Here is a 15,458-nt window from a genome sequence, read left to right as displayed (position 1 = left end):
GTAATAAAGTGCTGTATTTACGTGTAGACATCTTGTGCACTTCTATCAAGTCCCCAAATATCTCAAAAATTCCAGACAACAACCATCTAGAACTTCGCTTACATGATTCAAGACAACTTGCCTCACCACATTTGAGTTTTAGTAAAGATACAAATAAATCGTACATGTCTGCAAGAAGAAACGCCTCATGACTGTTGCATAGCTTACAAATTTCCTTACAGGTCATGCAAAGTGCTGTTCTTGTGTGTGACATTTCTTTATGACTCTCTAAACTTAACTCAACATCCTCCAAACGTGTAACAGGTACTACTTTCCTTTTAGCGACAGAATAGCAAGTAAAGCAAAGAGAACTGAAAGTAGTAATTGTTACCTCGTCAATTGAAATATTTAGTTGCAGATATGCATTGTTAATATCCAGATTTGTACATGCATACCTTCTACAATTAACCAGAATGACACCACAAACCACACACTTTGCATTTGACTGAATGTTGTATATGAAAGATTTGTGTAAACTGCACAAAGAAACACAGCTTGGTATAAATAAACAGTCAATGGTTGGAAAACAGGATTGAAAAGTTTCCAAAGAAATAGAGCTATCTGCCACTGAAACTGTTGAACACATGTCATATTTGTTAAGGTAACAAAGAGGTCTTTGCTTAGATCTTGTTTTTTCTGGCGTATAGACTGGATTGTTACTTTTTTTTGTAAATTTGTGCCTGCATGCATTACAAATGCAACCATCCTCACTCAAATGTGGCAAGTAAGTTCTAAAATATTGTTTAACCTTTGAGTTGCTCAAGATGCTAAGATGGGTCCATTTTGTACTGGATCTTGAGCAAATTTGGCACGGACCACACTCAACTTTCTGACAAGGGGGTCGAGCTCGTTTTGAACCCCCTTGAGATTGCTTCACCCCTGCAATGACATATTGTTACCTCCTTGGCTTCCTGTTTTGTTGTTGTCCATTTGCCCATCATTCCTCCAGGAAAACTTGACTGAAGCCTCCCAAGGTACCTGTGTAAAATGAATACGTGTATACACACTTAAATAACAAAACATCACACGAACAAACAATGCAAATTAATGCTATAGTGCAGAAAGACTAAAACAAAAAATATAAATGAACAGAAAAATAGATGAAATATTTGCAACAAAACAATCTTAAATCTTCTTGGCCAGGTGCTTCAAATTTGTTTGTTAAAACCTTTTCATTTCCAGGAAAGGAAAACATCTCAGTGCAGAAAAAAAACTGTATCCATTGAAAATGCAACGTAATAAGGTTCTAAATTGTCAGACCTTACATGGCCAATTGAAAACCTTAATGATTGCTATAAAAATTTATAAACTAACCTTCCATTTTCGCCGCCTCCGTCTTTTCACGATTTGCTTTTTTCTTTTGCGTCGCCTCTTCCCTTGCTTGCGTGATGCAACATAAGGTGTCTCTGCCTTCGGAAGGCGCACTTGTTGGTGTGAAGCACCTCGAGAATGGTGAAAATTGCTGTTGACCTCCTCATACCGTATTGTGGCCATAGCCACATAAGGTTTGATGAAGTACATCACTGGTTTGGTACTAGACAAACTCCTCCCAAGCTGCAAAAAACCTTCTCTGTCCTCGATGACTTGTCTTGACTTCCTCTGTTTTCTTGACATTTTGGGAGGCTTGGTTGTGACAGAAGGAGGAGGCTTAGTGGTGTCCGATGTCTTTGAGGTTGTACTGGAACTTGTGGGAGGCTTTGGGATGTCAATGCACCGCTTGGTCTTTGGGCATTTCGCTGAGATTTTCTTCCTCGGTGTTCGGACCAGTTTCTTCAGCTCATGTGGACAATGGGGTTGGGGTGTACCACGAGGGTCTATGGGTTTTGACATTTTCTCTAATTGCTTCTGTATAAGCCGGCTAAAGAGGTAATTTCCGTCCCAGTTAAGATGAAGTCCATCTTTAGCAAGATGGCATTCATGGAACATGTCACTGAAATCTAAAAACTTGCAATGTGAAAAATTGTGACAAATATTGGCCAGCTTAATATTGTGCATTACCCGAGATAGATTAAGTCGGCTATCATCTGAACGGGGTAAAATACCACTTACCACTATCTCAGTAAGGGGGAAGTTTTCCCTTACAGTGGTAAGTAGTCTCCTGTAGGCTTGAGCTGTTGTGCCAAGGTGTGCCCGTAAACTCTGCGTCACGGTGTGAAAACTCAAAAACTCAAGGGAACAGAGCCACGTATCCAGTAGAATATCGTTTGGTTGAGCTGTTGTGCCAAGGTGTGCCCGTAAACTCTGCGTCACGGTGTGAAAACTCAAAAACTCAAGGGAACAGAGCCACGTATCCAGTAGAATATCGATTCAATGTGTATGTTTTGTGTGTGAAGCTCTCCTTTGAGTTATTATGGTATTTCAAGTGATTGAAAAGTGAGTATTAAACACCATTGGTTTGCATGGAGGGGAACCACGTTTAGTCATTCTCGATGGATTATTAGTGACTCATTTGCTCATTCTGAAGATAAAACTGTAACGCAACAATTCATCTGATAAAGGCAGACACATTTTGTATGTACAATTACTATGGCGGACGTAAACTTAATGTTAACTTGTAAACATTGATGGAACACCTGCTGTTATATCAACGGACACAGGGCTACCGGAATGTGCGGAAATCATTCTTGGTTTATAGTTTATTGGAACCAATGACAGGAACATTCAGTCACCGGAATACGCAGATGATTCCAATCAAGTTTACAGCTACTAGTATTACGCAGGTCGTCAGCAACATTGCAGCTACCGGTGTTACGCAGAAAGCATTGAACAGGTGGCTACATTCAGCTACTGGATTACGCACGGCATCGCTCCTTGGCCGTGGACCTCAAACGTCTGTATATACAGTTCAGTATGTTGTACCTCCACGGTAATACTGGATTACACAACGCTACACTAAAAATTCAAACTTCTTAAAATTGATTTTGGCTACTTAATTGTTGTGTTGTCCCTCCCACCAATATTGACTGGCTACCTTGGCCAACCCAAAAAGATACAGCAAACGGCCGTGGAATATCGGCCCTAGCCAAAAAACTTGTTGTTGGTAATCGAAACGTCAGGGACAATATAATTTTCTCAAACATGAAAAGGACAGGTCAGATGAACGTGATGTGGACTTTTGTGGCTTGCTTGCTGACCACAGTACGTACCCGGTCTGTTGGTGAGTACACGTTATAGATACCAATGTATTGCTTAGAATCTATGTCAATCATTTATTTTCTTTTAAATGAGAAACAAGAGTTAAACATTAAGAGTAGTTTATTAGCTGCAGATCATTATACGAAGTGCCTGAGATCAGGGTCCAAGTTCATAGAGGTGCTTAAGCAGAACATACAGAATAATATTCAACGTTTCTTATCAGAAATGAGCAGGATACCAGTCTCAAAATGTACATGTGACATGGTAGTGCTGCTGGTAACCTTATCCTGGTAAGCATTTATAGGTTTGTTTTGCTTAGCTATTTTTGCGCTTAAGCAGCTCTACGAAATTGGACCCAGTTTGTTAATGCCACTAGTACATGTATAAGTATTGAGTGTACATTGCTAACACTCATCGGTGTGTATGGGTAACAACTCAAAATTTGAATTCTTTATTTATGATGCGAGTTTCAATTGATACTCAAGTCTCTGTTTGTTTACCAATTATGCGTTTATAACCCACAAAGCGTTGTACGGGTTACCTTGAAAGTAGAATAATCTTGGCCTTGTCGCACCCCGTAGGAGGCACATTTGAGAAGCAAATTGGATGGCGGTGCTCTAAGAGAAATCTTTCTTTTAGAGATTTTGTCCCCTAAATGGAAAACTACCATGGGCTGGAGGAGGATGATTCAAAAGAGGGCGCTATCAGCAGAAGTTTGTACACAGTTTCCCATATGGGGGACCCGAATCTCCGGGGACCGGATCTCTTGCCACACCAGCAACTAACTGCACTGCATGCTAAAGAAACACACTCTTAGCAGTTTAGCAATTTCCCTCAATTTCCAACTATCCACAATAATGTCTCATTTATGATAAATTGTTTGAATATTTGGAGATGGCCTTGAACTGTGGTTGAATTGTTCTCACGTGACATGACCCTACAATAATAATAACAATAACATAACCAATAACAATTGTTTATACTAATTGTTGTTTACTTGTTTACTGGTAGCCATATATCACTTAAATTGATTTTTATTTTAAAATCGGGCAAAATTGGGGAAAAAAATCATTTAAGCAGACAATGTCACCAAAATACTTTTTACATGCTAAAATAATTTTCGTCTCCTGAGACGAAAATTATTTTGGTGACTTGGGAAGCTTTCTACCATCGCTATCTTCATACGGTGTTGGTTTAATGTGGACATTGTGTTGTGTGACCTACAAAAAGTACCTAGACCCTTTAACTATAATAAACTTATTTTTTCCCCTCGAATTTAAGCTTACATGGACATGCAAACACGGTCTGCAAACTTCACAGGCTGTGGCGACACGATCGAGGGCACACTATCAGGTCAGGTGTTCTCCTCCATACCTCGTTTCTCGCCCGACCTCAACTGCAGCCTGGCCCTGTTCTCACCACCGGGCACCAGACTAAGTCTTACCGTTAACGAAGTCAAACTTACAAACCTCAACGTGAACACGTGCGGAGGCGGAAATCGGCTGATGTTTCTAGGGAGCAACACTGAGGGCGCTATGTCACTTTTACCCACCTTCCCCCACGGTTTATGTGGCCTCGTCAAACCCAGCCAACCCATTGAGTCAACTGGCAACCAAGTGTTTCTAACGCTGAGATCTGTTCAGTCTCGAGAAGATAGTGCCTTTTCTATAAGTTATACAGCATTCAAAACAGAACCCGGTAAGTATAAATGACTGAGTACTATGTGACTGAAAGATTGAGTGAGTGACCGGCTGAGTGACTGACTCAGCGACCGAGAGTAAGTGTGTCACTGACGGAGTTACCAAGTTACTGAGTGACCGAGTTACCAAGTGACGAAGTAGCGACGTGGCTGACTAAGTGACTGAGTGTCTGTCTAAGGGACTGAGTAAGTGACTGAGTGAGTGACTACGTGAATGACTAAGTGAGCGACTAAGTGAGCGACAAGTGAGTGACTGGCTGACTAGCTACCTAGCTACCTCCTCCCTCCCTACCTACCTACCTACCTACCTACCTACATAACTAAAGTACTACTAGTTAACCAAATTACCAAATGACAGTTTAGCTGAACTAAAACATGAATTAAGTTAATTAGCTATTACAAAGAATCATTTTATTTAAATTGAACGTAGATGGGTCTTGCTATGAGTGTGACGTCAGTGGGACTCGCGATACGCAGTTCTGCATTGACAAGAGTCTGGTGTGCGACGGAGAGCAGAACTGCCCCAGTGCTTCTTACTCGGAGGAGGGCGATCCCAGATGTTTAGGTGAGTCACCAACTACAGTAGACACACGGGTCAAGTTTGCGCAAGTACCAATGCTAAACTAGTGGTTGTTTGGTGGTGTACGTATGGCATGCGCAGTGAAGTTGTACTGCAAACGACGCTGGTCATGTAAATGCTTAACTAACGGTTGTTTTGTGGTGTACGTCACTCAGCTGATGGAAGATGTTTTAAAAGAGGGCGCCTTCAGAAGAAGTTTCTAAACACAGATCGCCGTACGTTATTGGGAGGGGCTGAAACTCCGGGGACAGAATCTCCTGCCACACCGGCTCCTTGTTAACCCCTTCAAAGTTTAAACTTAGTTAATAATGCAACACAGAGAGATAGAGGAAATAATACCATCACCAGCTTGCCCAAAATACTGTAACAATTCGTTTAAATGTCTTTTTTGGTACATAACATTTTACTTTTTTACGCTTTTGGCCTTAGTATGTGTTTGTATTTCTACCTTGTGCTTATAAGTTGTATTATTGTTAGGTGACCCTTTCAGTTATTGCTGCTGGTTATTTTACTATGTGAAACCAAGTTGTAATTGCTTGGCTCATGGAGACTTTATTTACAATGCTCTTATGCCTGTTATGTACACGATCATGACTATAATCCCGGGGCAGAGTGTTGTTCTAATAAAATGTCTCCAATCCTTCACGGCTTGCACCCGATTGAGCAAAGTACTTCAGAAAAGTTGTTCATTTTCTTAACCATTCTGGAATTCTACTTGTATGATCTTGAACCTCTTCTATAACCATTGTTAAATTGTTACAGAAGAGGTTCAAGATCAGGTAGAATTTCAGCATGGTTAAGAAGATGGACAACTTTTCTGAAGTTTTCTTTTTCATTGTTAAATGTGATTTAATGTTCATTGATATGAGAAATGAACTCTGACCTCTGACATCCGTTGACCTTCCCATTTGTTTTACACACAGCCAGTACACCAAGTCCCGCGGGGAGCAGCTTGGGGATCACCGTGATCGTCATCATTGTCATCTTGATGGTGGTGCTCCTCGCGATCATCATCTTCACTATTCTAGCCCTCATGGCGAAAAGGGTTCGCTCCAAGCGGGCCCGAGAAAGCAGCGTGCGGCGCCCTCATCGGTCCAGTCAATCCAGATCAAGGAACACGTCACAAGAGGGCGGCGGGCCCCCACGACAACAACATCAGCGTCGACCGACTCCAGATTCAAGTCACCCGGGTAGGGGTGCCCCGATGTTCACTTCAGAGGGAGATCAGTACACCGATCTTGAGTTTACCGAGAGGGCAGTAGACTACCCGAGGGACCCCCATCCACCGGTTATTATGAACCCAGCTGGGGCGCCCCCACCGTACTCAACTCTACCCAGACCGTTTGAGGAATCCTTGCAGATGGCTGACGGTACAACACCTACATCGAGATCACGTCTGGCCAGCATTAACAATGACTTAGAAAATCATTGACATGTGGAAAACTTTGTAGGAATTAGCCCCTTGTGAAAGTTACTATTTACATGAACGCAAACAAGTTCGTGTATGTATGCAACCTTGGACGTCCTAATCTCCCTCTTTTGTTTATAGAGGCCTACTCAAACTTTTTTTGCAACAGCTCCCATTGGTTTTGTACACGTTTTCCAACCGGGGACCTTTACCGAACCGTTGACCGTATCTTCTTTTGTTATTGGGCCCCGGCTTGAATGTGTACAACTATACATGTTCACCAGACACTTTGGCTGATAAACGTGCACTAGGAAGACGCACAAACGCGTATGCGTCACTTACACCATCAGACCCAAACACAAAAGGCTTGATGTCCACCATGTTTGCTCAAACCACACGCGATGTGCAATTTGCATATTTCATGGGAATGTTTTATTGTCTTGAGTATCACCTGTAATAATTGAATGACAACGCTGCCTGCCCCAAAGTTGCCGAAACATAAAAAAGGGAAGTACTTTTAAATAAAGGAAAATAAAACAACAAAAGGTATTTATCTCTCAGTCCCTACTGGGAGACTTTGAACACTAGGTGGCAGCAGGCTTACCAGGTTAATTTGAGCATGCACACATTACCGAGATGGAATGACGCGGTAAGTACGCTGCTGCCATGTCCCAAAATGTTTAACATGATTGCATAAGAAATTATCAAAATAAGCTTAATATAATATTGATAAGTAGCAACAAATCTTTATTTGGTTTATTCATTTATGCAAAACAAATCCCTGTTTAAAAAGCCGCCTTTGAATAATTTTATAGCAAATTTAAAAGAAGCCTTTAATAATATATGAAATCATTTTATTTTTAAAGGAACACGTTGCCTAGTATCGGCCGAGTTGGTCTTTGAAAAGCGTTTATTACCGTTTGTTATAAAATACATATGGATGGAAAGATGTTGTAAAAGTAGAATACAATGATACACACAAACACGCCTCAAAATTGGTCGACTAACACGGTCGGCCATTTTTTTTATGGGAGTCAAATTTTTGACTCTCATAAATGGCCGACCGTCTTAGTTCGCAAAGTAAAATAAAAACAACGCAGTTCGAGGCAAATTGTGTGGATCATTGTATTGTACATGCATTTTCTAACAAACGGTTATAAACGCTTTTTATAGACCACTTCGCCCGATCCAAGGCAACATGTTCCTTTAAAGACAGTATTTTTTTATGACCCATGTTGAGTGATATTTTGTTCCAATACCTGTCAGCTTTTTAGAACCTACAACCTACAACCCATTTCTACTCCAAATTTCCTTGGTTGTAATCATTGTAAAATTGTAAGTTTTAAAGTCAATACAATCTTTCAGCTATTTTCTCTAAATGATAAGCACATGATAATACTCTTTTATGTTGTTAAATTATTTCTTATAGAAATATAATAAAAACAAACAAACTCTTTTCTGAACAAAATATAGTAATTGTTTTGAGCTTAAACTTCCTTCATGGAACTGAATTCGCGAAGCTAAAAAACGAGATAAAGAAATGATTTTGGTGCCTCTAATGGTTTTGTTCAAGAAGTTTGGCTGATGAACTCTGGCCATGCCGTCGATGACTTTAACCTAACAATCCTTTCATGTTTCGGGTAAACATATTTCACTTGAACTTTGTTCAAACAAAATCAAGCCTGGAATTGTACTTTTGACAGGGCGAGGCCATGCTTAATTTGTCTAGGGCATTTCTATTGTGAAATCGTTTTAGGGAAACTTTTAAAGGGCACAAATGCCAAGAACAAGGGCAACATAGTCCACTGGGTCATGGCCTCTGTTGCCCTCACCAGTAGCTAAATTTTGTCCACCGTTCAGATGAAAAAAGAGCCGTTACAACTACTTCTAAGAAGAAAACACATTGTAAAGTTCCTCCTTTTTTGTTTGGGGGGGGGGGGGCGCACGTAGGGTGTGACAATCTCCCTAAAGGGTCGGTACACGCTTGGTACACGCTTGGTAAGAATTCTGAAAATTAAAGGCAACACAGCCTTACGTGGTAAGAAGTAGGCCTACGGAAGTTTTGGACAGGCTTTGTAAGAAAAAGACAAAACTCCCCTCCCCCCAAAGTTTGAATATTAGATTGTGTATTCCTTATAAGGAATATTATTCCTGCGTTGACGATATTCGCTCCCGGAGTTTCGGCGAAATCTCAAAAACGCGACCACCTTTTGAAGTTAAATTTGCACAGGTAAATGTTTACTGTTTACAACTATACATTTGTATAGGATGAAAAGAATAAAACGTTTAAAAAACCAAAGGTGTAATTTTATAAAATGCATTAAAACGTTCTATTTGTCCGGCAGTATGATTCTTGAATTGGCACCTAAATAACTGTCAAGATTGATTGCTTGAATGATTGATTGATTGCTTGAATGATTGATTGATTGATTGATTGACTGATTGGGACTGACTCACTGCATGCATTGGTGAAAATTATTATTGACCAGATTTCAGATAGTTAAACAACGCTATTGAAGGGTCTATATACCTTTTCCTAAAACAAACACAATGTCCACATATTTACATTAAATTTACACAGTTTGAAGATAATGATGTAGAAAGCTTCCCTTGAAATTTTACTTACTGAGGTGCTGTAGTTTTTTTGAGAAATGAGTAAAACAAATAATTTTTCGTCTCAGTTTTAGCATGTAAAAACGCATTAACCAGTTATGCTATGGTTTATGCTAAAATAATTTTCGTCTTATAGAGACGAAAATTACTTTGTAACTTGTCTTAATCATCTTTCAAAAACTACAGAACCTTAGTTTGTAATGTTTGAAGGGAAGCTTTCCGCTATCATTGTCTTCAAACCCTGTAAGTTTAATGTAAATCTGTGGACATTTACTAAAAACACAACCACCTTTAAAATGTTAGTTTTATTGCATGCATCTACATTTATAATAGGACTAAACAAATCAACGGTTAAACAACTCAAAGTATACTTTGTTTTAAAGGAAACAAAAATATACTCCAAAACCCTAAAATTGATCCAGCCGTTTAGTTCTAATCAGCCAAAAAAAATCAAAAAAACAAAAATCGTTCCATAAAAAGTATTGTATGCTTGAATTTTAAAACTGTTAGTATTTTAAAAGAGAGGCTAGTCAATCCTTTGTTTGATCAGCAACACCATACGAGTACATCCGTTCTCCGGTCTATTTTTCGTCCTTTTGCCAACGAGCCAAGTCTCTCATGGTATGGATGTCGTCATGCTTGAACTTGTACCTTTTAAACAAGTCCTGGCCAATTCTGAAATATTGCAAGGGATATAAGGTTAGAATTAATAATATGGAAACTGATTTCTAATTGTTGGTCGGTTGAGGCTTTGCTTATTATGCATGGCACTATACACCATATTTTTTTCTTATAACATCAATAATTGCGTATTATTATCATCTACATTAATTTATTTATAAAACGGAAATGAAAATGTGTTTTCATTTCTTTTTTCTTTTTCTTGGTGGTGGTGGTGGGGGGGGGGGGGGGTGGTTCGCCCCAGAAGTTTGCCCTAACAATGATGAAAATTATCAAGATCGGACTGCACTGTATTCGACTGGTGAAACGCATTCATTTTTTGCAGTCAATTCTACGTACACGTTTAATAACAACATTTGATTTTATGGATGTGACATGTACTGGCCTACTTGTATCCAATGATTTGCTGTGGCCCTGTTCAACCAATTCATCTCCTCATCCTTTGGATGGGACCCAGGTCTAAACCCCAAGTTTATACTATGTATGGCCTCCCAGTTCTTCTTTACACGTCCTCCACCTTTGACGCCAGTATCCATGTAGTCCTGAGGGTCTCTTCGCCGCCACAGACATGAAGCTGTCCGGTCCAGCTGGTGACGGAGCTGCCACCCCGCCACACCACGGTCATGCCAAATGTATCATTCTCACCAGTGTCAGCGGTTTTTCCCACAAGCGGAGTGGGAGGTATTTCGTCCTCTGAATAATTGAAAACAAAATGTTTTTTTTAATCATCATCATCATCATGCTAAAAACTATTTGAGTAATTACCAATAGTGTCCAGTGCCTTTAAAGAAACAATCTATATTTTCGTTGCTGCTGGCGACGATTAAATTGTTAAATTTCGATTAAATACACAATTCTCTAACAATAACTATTACTCGAATGAAAAAAATTAAAATAAAAAAACAACAAACTACCGTCAGTTCGACAGCCGTATGGTACTCCCCACTGAAAACCCCGAGAGGGCCAAACAAGCGTTGATGATCACTTTAGATCCCATTCATTGTACCAGGTACCTTGATGCTGGAGACGACAGCTATAGATTAAACAATCAAAACGCAGACAATTCGTTGTTATATTAACCTTTTACGCAGCAATTATGCTTGAGTGCCCTGCCCAAGGGCACAGGGCCCAAATTCATAGAGTTGCTTAGCACACAAATCTGCTTAGCATGAAATTCTTCCTCGATAAAAACAGATTACCAATCAAATGTCCATTGTTGCATATTGCTTGTTACTGGTATTCAGCTGTTGTTTGCTTATCCTGATAATCATGTGGAATTTGGTTGGTAATTCTGTTTTTATTCAAGGAAGAAATTTCATGCTTAGCAAAATTTTTGTGCTTTTTAATAGCATGTCTATGAAATTGGGCCCAGGTGTCATGACTGGGATTCGAACTCACTTCCATTTACGAAGAAAACGACCTGCTACGACGATCTGACGTTGATTGACTGACCAAATAAAACATACATTTCAGCTTCAGGATAATAACTTTTCTACTTACCCATGACGAATTCTTAATGCGTTATCGTCAGACTAATGTATGTAGGCACTTGTTATTGTGAAAGGGTTGATGGTAGAGTGACTGATAGTGTTTGGTGGGGCTTGGAGTGGTTGGTGTACAGTCAGTCCGCACTGCGTGCGTTAATGAGGTCAAATCCCGAGTTTTATCTGCACAGCCAACGTGCAGAAGCGACTGCGCGATTTGCGCGATAAACTGCGAGAGTTCGACGACCCTTTTTGCACACGGCACGATGCTCACACGCTTCAGGTGGCACACAAGATGGCGTGGTAAGTACACGTAGAATATTTTTCCGAGTCAAATGATACCAAATTTGTTAAGTTTCTATGACTTTATAGCCCTTTTTTTTACCACTGAACATTTTGTATAGTGTCAGGATTGACTTGGGGTAGTTTTTGGTTTGCAGCGCCCTGACCCAGCTAAATAAAAAGAGAAAATAAAACCACTAGACATCGAAAGATTAAAGTGTAACTGTAAGCTATCGTTTGGTATATTATTTGACGTGTGGCGAAGGCAATGTAGGATCGTAATGCACTTTTGCTTTTCGCGAGATTTCTTGTTTTGTGACCGATTTTACCGTGCACGTTTTCACACGCATGGCTGTTGTTGTCGGCTGCTTCGTGTTTTGAGAGTACTGATGACTGTTCTGAACTAATTAATTTAATGTATTTTTGTTTATAGCGCCCAGCTACTGTCCAACTGAGCTAGCCTATTATTATTATTATTTTTTAGGGCCTACAAGTACATGTACTATGTAGGTCTTTAATTATAAATAGTATTTAATAAAAAAAAAATGTTTTAATTGGTTTGTGGTGGATATTTGGATTCTCCATTTGTTAACTGTTAATTAGGCCTACACAAGCATGACAAGGTCAAGGAGTAAGGACAATACATTGGTTTCAATATTTATTATTAATTTATAATAATTTTTTTTAGGCCCTGAGTCAAAGCTCAATTAACTCAATTAAAATGTCATTGTGTGCAATTACACGGCATGTCATGTTTATTATGGAACCTATTTTATTTAGCCCTACTACATGAGATTAGTCCAACTTGAACATTTAGTTGCAATTTAATCATGATCCCTCCATCAGTTTGAGGGCGACTTCGGACGGCCTTGGTCTCAGCCTCGGCCTCGCTATGTAATGACAATCGAGGAGGCTGTTAGTGTTAGGGGATTGAGTAGTTGGTTCTATTTTTAAAATGTATGGATTGATTGCTGGTTGGGTTAAACTAGATTAAATTTGTTCTACCTTTTTCACTACTCCTTTTTTTTTCAAAATGTACTTTTGTTGACAATTTTTATTTTTATTTGTTTGATTATTACAGGTTAGGCCGACCTCTGAAATGGCCAGACCCACAGCTACCATCCCAACAGCCTGTGTTTGGACCACCTCGAAAGATTAGTGCTCTGATATTGGGTGACTCCCTTACTAAATACTTGCGGGAGAACTTTGACAGTTGCCTGTTGAGCCCAGACGTGCACACTCGTCGAGGGGCAACTGTGCAAATTCTTCGTCAGTATGTTATTAATAACGCCCATCAGTTGCATACTGCTGACGTTATATTTTTGCATGTCGGAACAAATAACCTTGAACAGGGCTTCCTTCACAGCAACATCCAAGCCTACAGGAGACTACTTACCACTGTAAGGGAAAACTTCCCCCTTACTGAGATAGTGGTAAGTGGTATTTTACCCCGTTCAGATGATAGCCGACTTAATCTATCTCGGGTAATGCACAATATTAAGCTGGCCAATATTTGTCACAATTTTTCACATTGCAAGTTTTTAGATTTCAGTGACATGTTCCATGAATGCCATCTTGCTAAAGATGGACTTCATCTTAACTGGGACGGAAATTACCTCTTAGCCGGCTTATACAGAAGCAATTAGAGAAAATGTCAAAACCCATAGACCCTCGTGGTACACCCCAACCCCATTGTCCACATGAGCTGAAGAAACTGGTCCGAACACCGAGGAAGAAAATCTCAGCGAAATGCCCAAAGACCAAGCGGTGCATTGACATCCCAAAGCCTCCCACAAGTTCCAGTACAACCTCAAAGACATCGGACACCACTAAGCCTCCTCCTTCTGTCACAACCAAGCCTCCCAAAATGTCAAGAAAACAGAGGAAGTCAAGACAAGTCATCGAGGACAGAGAAGGTTTTTTGCAGCTTGGGAGGAGTTTGTCTAGTACCAAACCAGTGATGTACTTCATCAAACCTTATGTGGCTATGGCCACAATACGGTATGAGGAGGTCAACAGCAATTTTCACCATTCTCGAGGTGCTTCACACCAACAAGTGCGCCTTCCGAAGGCAGAGACACCTTATGTTGCATCACGCAAGCAAGGGAAGAGGCGACGCAAAAGAAAAAAGCAAATCGTGAAAAGACGGAGGCGGCGAAAATGGAAGGTTAGTTTATAAATTTTTATAGCAATCATTAAGGTTTTCAATTGGCCATGTAAGGTCTGACAATTTAGAACCTTATTACGTTGCATTTTCAATGGATACTTTTTTTTCTGCACTGAGATGTTTTCCTTTCCTGGAAATGAAAAGGTTTTAACAAACAAATTTGAAGCACCTGGCCAAGAAGATTTAAGATTGTTTTGTTGCAAATATTTCATCTATTTTTCTGTTCATTTATATTTTTGTTTTAGTCTTTCTGCACTATAGCATTAATTTGCATTGTTTGTTCGTGTGTGTTTTGTTATTTAAGTGTGTATACACGTATTCATTTTACACAGGTACCTTGGGAGGCTTCAGTCAAGTTTTCCTGGAGGAATGATGGGCAAATGGACAACAACAAAACAGGAAGCCAAGGAGGTAACGTATGTCATTGCAGGGGTGAAGCAATCTCAAGGGGGTTCAAAACGAGCTCGACCCCCTTGTCAGAAAGTTGAGTGTGGTCCGTGCCAAATTTGCTCAAGATCCAGTACAAAATGGACCCATCTTAGCATCTTGAGCAACTCAAAGGTTAAACAATATTTTAGAACTTACTTGCCACATTTGAGTGAGGATGGTTGCATTTGTAATGCATGCAGGCACAAATTTACAAAAAAAAGTAACAATCCAGTCTATACGCCAGAAAAAACAAGATCTAAGCAAAGACCTCTTTGTTACCTTAACAAATATGACATGTGTTCAACAGTTTCAGTGGCAGATAGCTCTATTTCTTTGGAAACTTTTCAATCCTGTTTTCCAACCATTGACTGTTTATTTATACCAAGCTGTGTTTCTTTGTGCAGTTTACACAAATCTTCATATACAACATTCAGTCAAATGCAAAGTGTGTGGTTTGTGGTGTCATTCTGGTTAATTGTAGAAGGTATGCATGTACAAATCTGGATATTAACAATGCATATCTGCAACTAAATATTTCAATTGACGAGGTAACAATTACTACTTTCAGTTCTCTTTGCTTTACTTGCTATTCTGTGGCTAAAAGGAAAGTAGTACCTGTTACACGTTTGGAGGATGTTGAGTTAAGTTTAGAGAGTCATAAAGAAATGTCACACAAGAACAGCACTTTGCATGACCTGTAAGGAAATTTGTAAGCTATGCAACAGTCATGAGGCGTTTCTTCTTGCAGACATGTACGATTTATTTGTATCTTTACTAAAACTCAAATGTGGTGAGGCAAGTTGTCTTGAATCATGTAAGCGAAGTTCTAGATGGTTGTTGTCTGGAATTTTTGAGATATTTGGGGACTTGATAGAAGTGCACAAGATGTCTACACGTAAATACAGCACTTTATTACTTTACAAGGACCGTAATTCAGAAAG

At 39.7% G+C, this 15,458-nt stretch overlaps 3 protein-coding genes across 3 annotated transcripts; 2 read left to right on the top strand and 1 right to left on the bottom strand.

Annotated features, from left to right (window-relative positions):
- Window positions 1–358: 358 nt before the first annotated feature.
- On the bottom strand, window positions 359–1,965 carry LOC117306490. Its single transcript, XM_033791038.1, has 2 exons — window positions 1,354–1,965; window positions 359–1,017 (listed from the first exon to the last, which is right to left on the bottom strand). The coding sequence occupies exons 1-2, from the start codon at window positions 1,963–1,965 to the stop codon at window positions 913–915; spliced, it is 717 nt and encodes a 238-aa protein (XP_033646929.1). The 3' UTR covers window positions 359–912.
- A 186-nt stretch (window positions 1,966–2,151) lies between these two features.
- Window positions 2,152–7,777, top strand: LOC117306492. Its single transcript, XM_033791040.1, has 4 exons — window positions 2,152–3,196; window positions 4,456–4,872; window positions 5,304–5,438; window positions 6,377–7,777. The coding sequence occupies exons 1-4, from the start codon at window positions 3,118–3,120 to the stop codon at window positions 6,883–6,885; spliced, it is 1,140 nt and encodes a 379-aa protein (XP_033646931.1). The 5' UTR covers window positions 2,152–3,117; the 3' UTR covers window positions 6,886–7,777.
- Window positions 7,778–13,549: 5,772 nt separating this feature from the next.
- On the top strand, window positions 13,550–14,504 carry LOC117306497 (the record flags this gene model as incomplete). Its single annotated transcript, XM_033791053.1, has 2 exons — window positions 13,550–14,088; window positions 14,421–14,504. Coding segments are annotated over exons 1-2 (600 nt in total), but the record flags the coding sequence as incomplete, so codon positions are not given.
- Window positions 14,505–15,458: the final 954 nt, after the last annotated feature.

The sequence above is a fragment of the Asterias rubens genome, unplaced genomic scaffold, assembly GCF_902459465.1.
Source record: "Asterias rubens unplaced genomic scaffold, eAstRub1.3, whole genome shotgun sequence".
NCBI classification, from domain to species: Eukaryota; Metazoa; Echinodermata; class Asteroidea; order Forcipulatida; family Asteriidae; genus Asterias; species Asterias rubens.
This window is presented reverse-complemented; position numbering and strand designations above follow the sequence as displayed.

Excerpts from the sequence above, each read along its gene's own strand:
- LOC117306490 (XM_033791038.1), bottom strand. The coding sequence starts at position 1,965 with ATGTTCCATGAATGCCATCTTGCTAAAGATGGACTTCATCTTAACTGG. Across the intron at positions 1,018-1,353 it reads GGAGGCGGCGAAAATGGAAG|GTACCTTGGGAGGCTTCAGT; the intron begins GTTAGTTTATAA and ends CATTTTACACAG.
- LOC117306492 (XM_033791040.1), top strand. The coding sequence starts at position 3,118 with ATGAAAAGGACAGGTCAGATGAACGTGATGTGGACTTTTGTGGCTTGC. Across the intron at positions 3,197-4,455 it reads AGTACGTACCCGGTCTGTTG|CTTACATGGACATGCAAACA; the intron begins GTGAGTACACGT and ends CTCGAATTTAAG. Across the intron at positions 4,873-5,303 it reads AGCATTCAAAACAGAACCCG|ATGGGTCTTGCTATGAGTGT; the intron begins GTAAGTATAAAT and ends AATTGAACGTAG.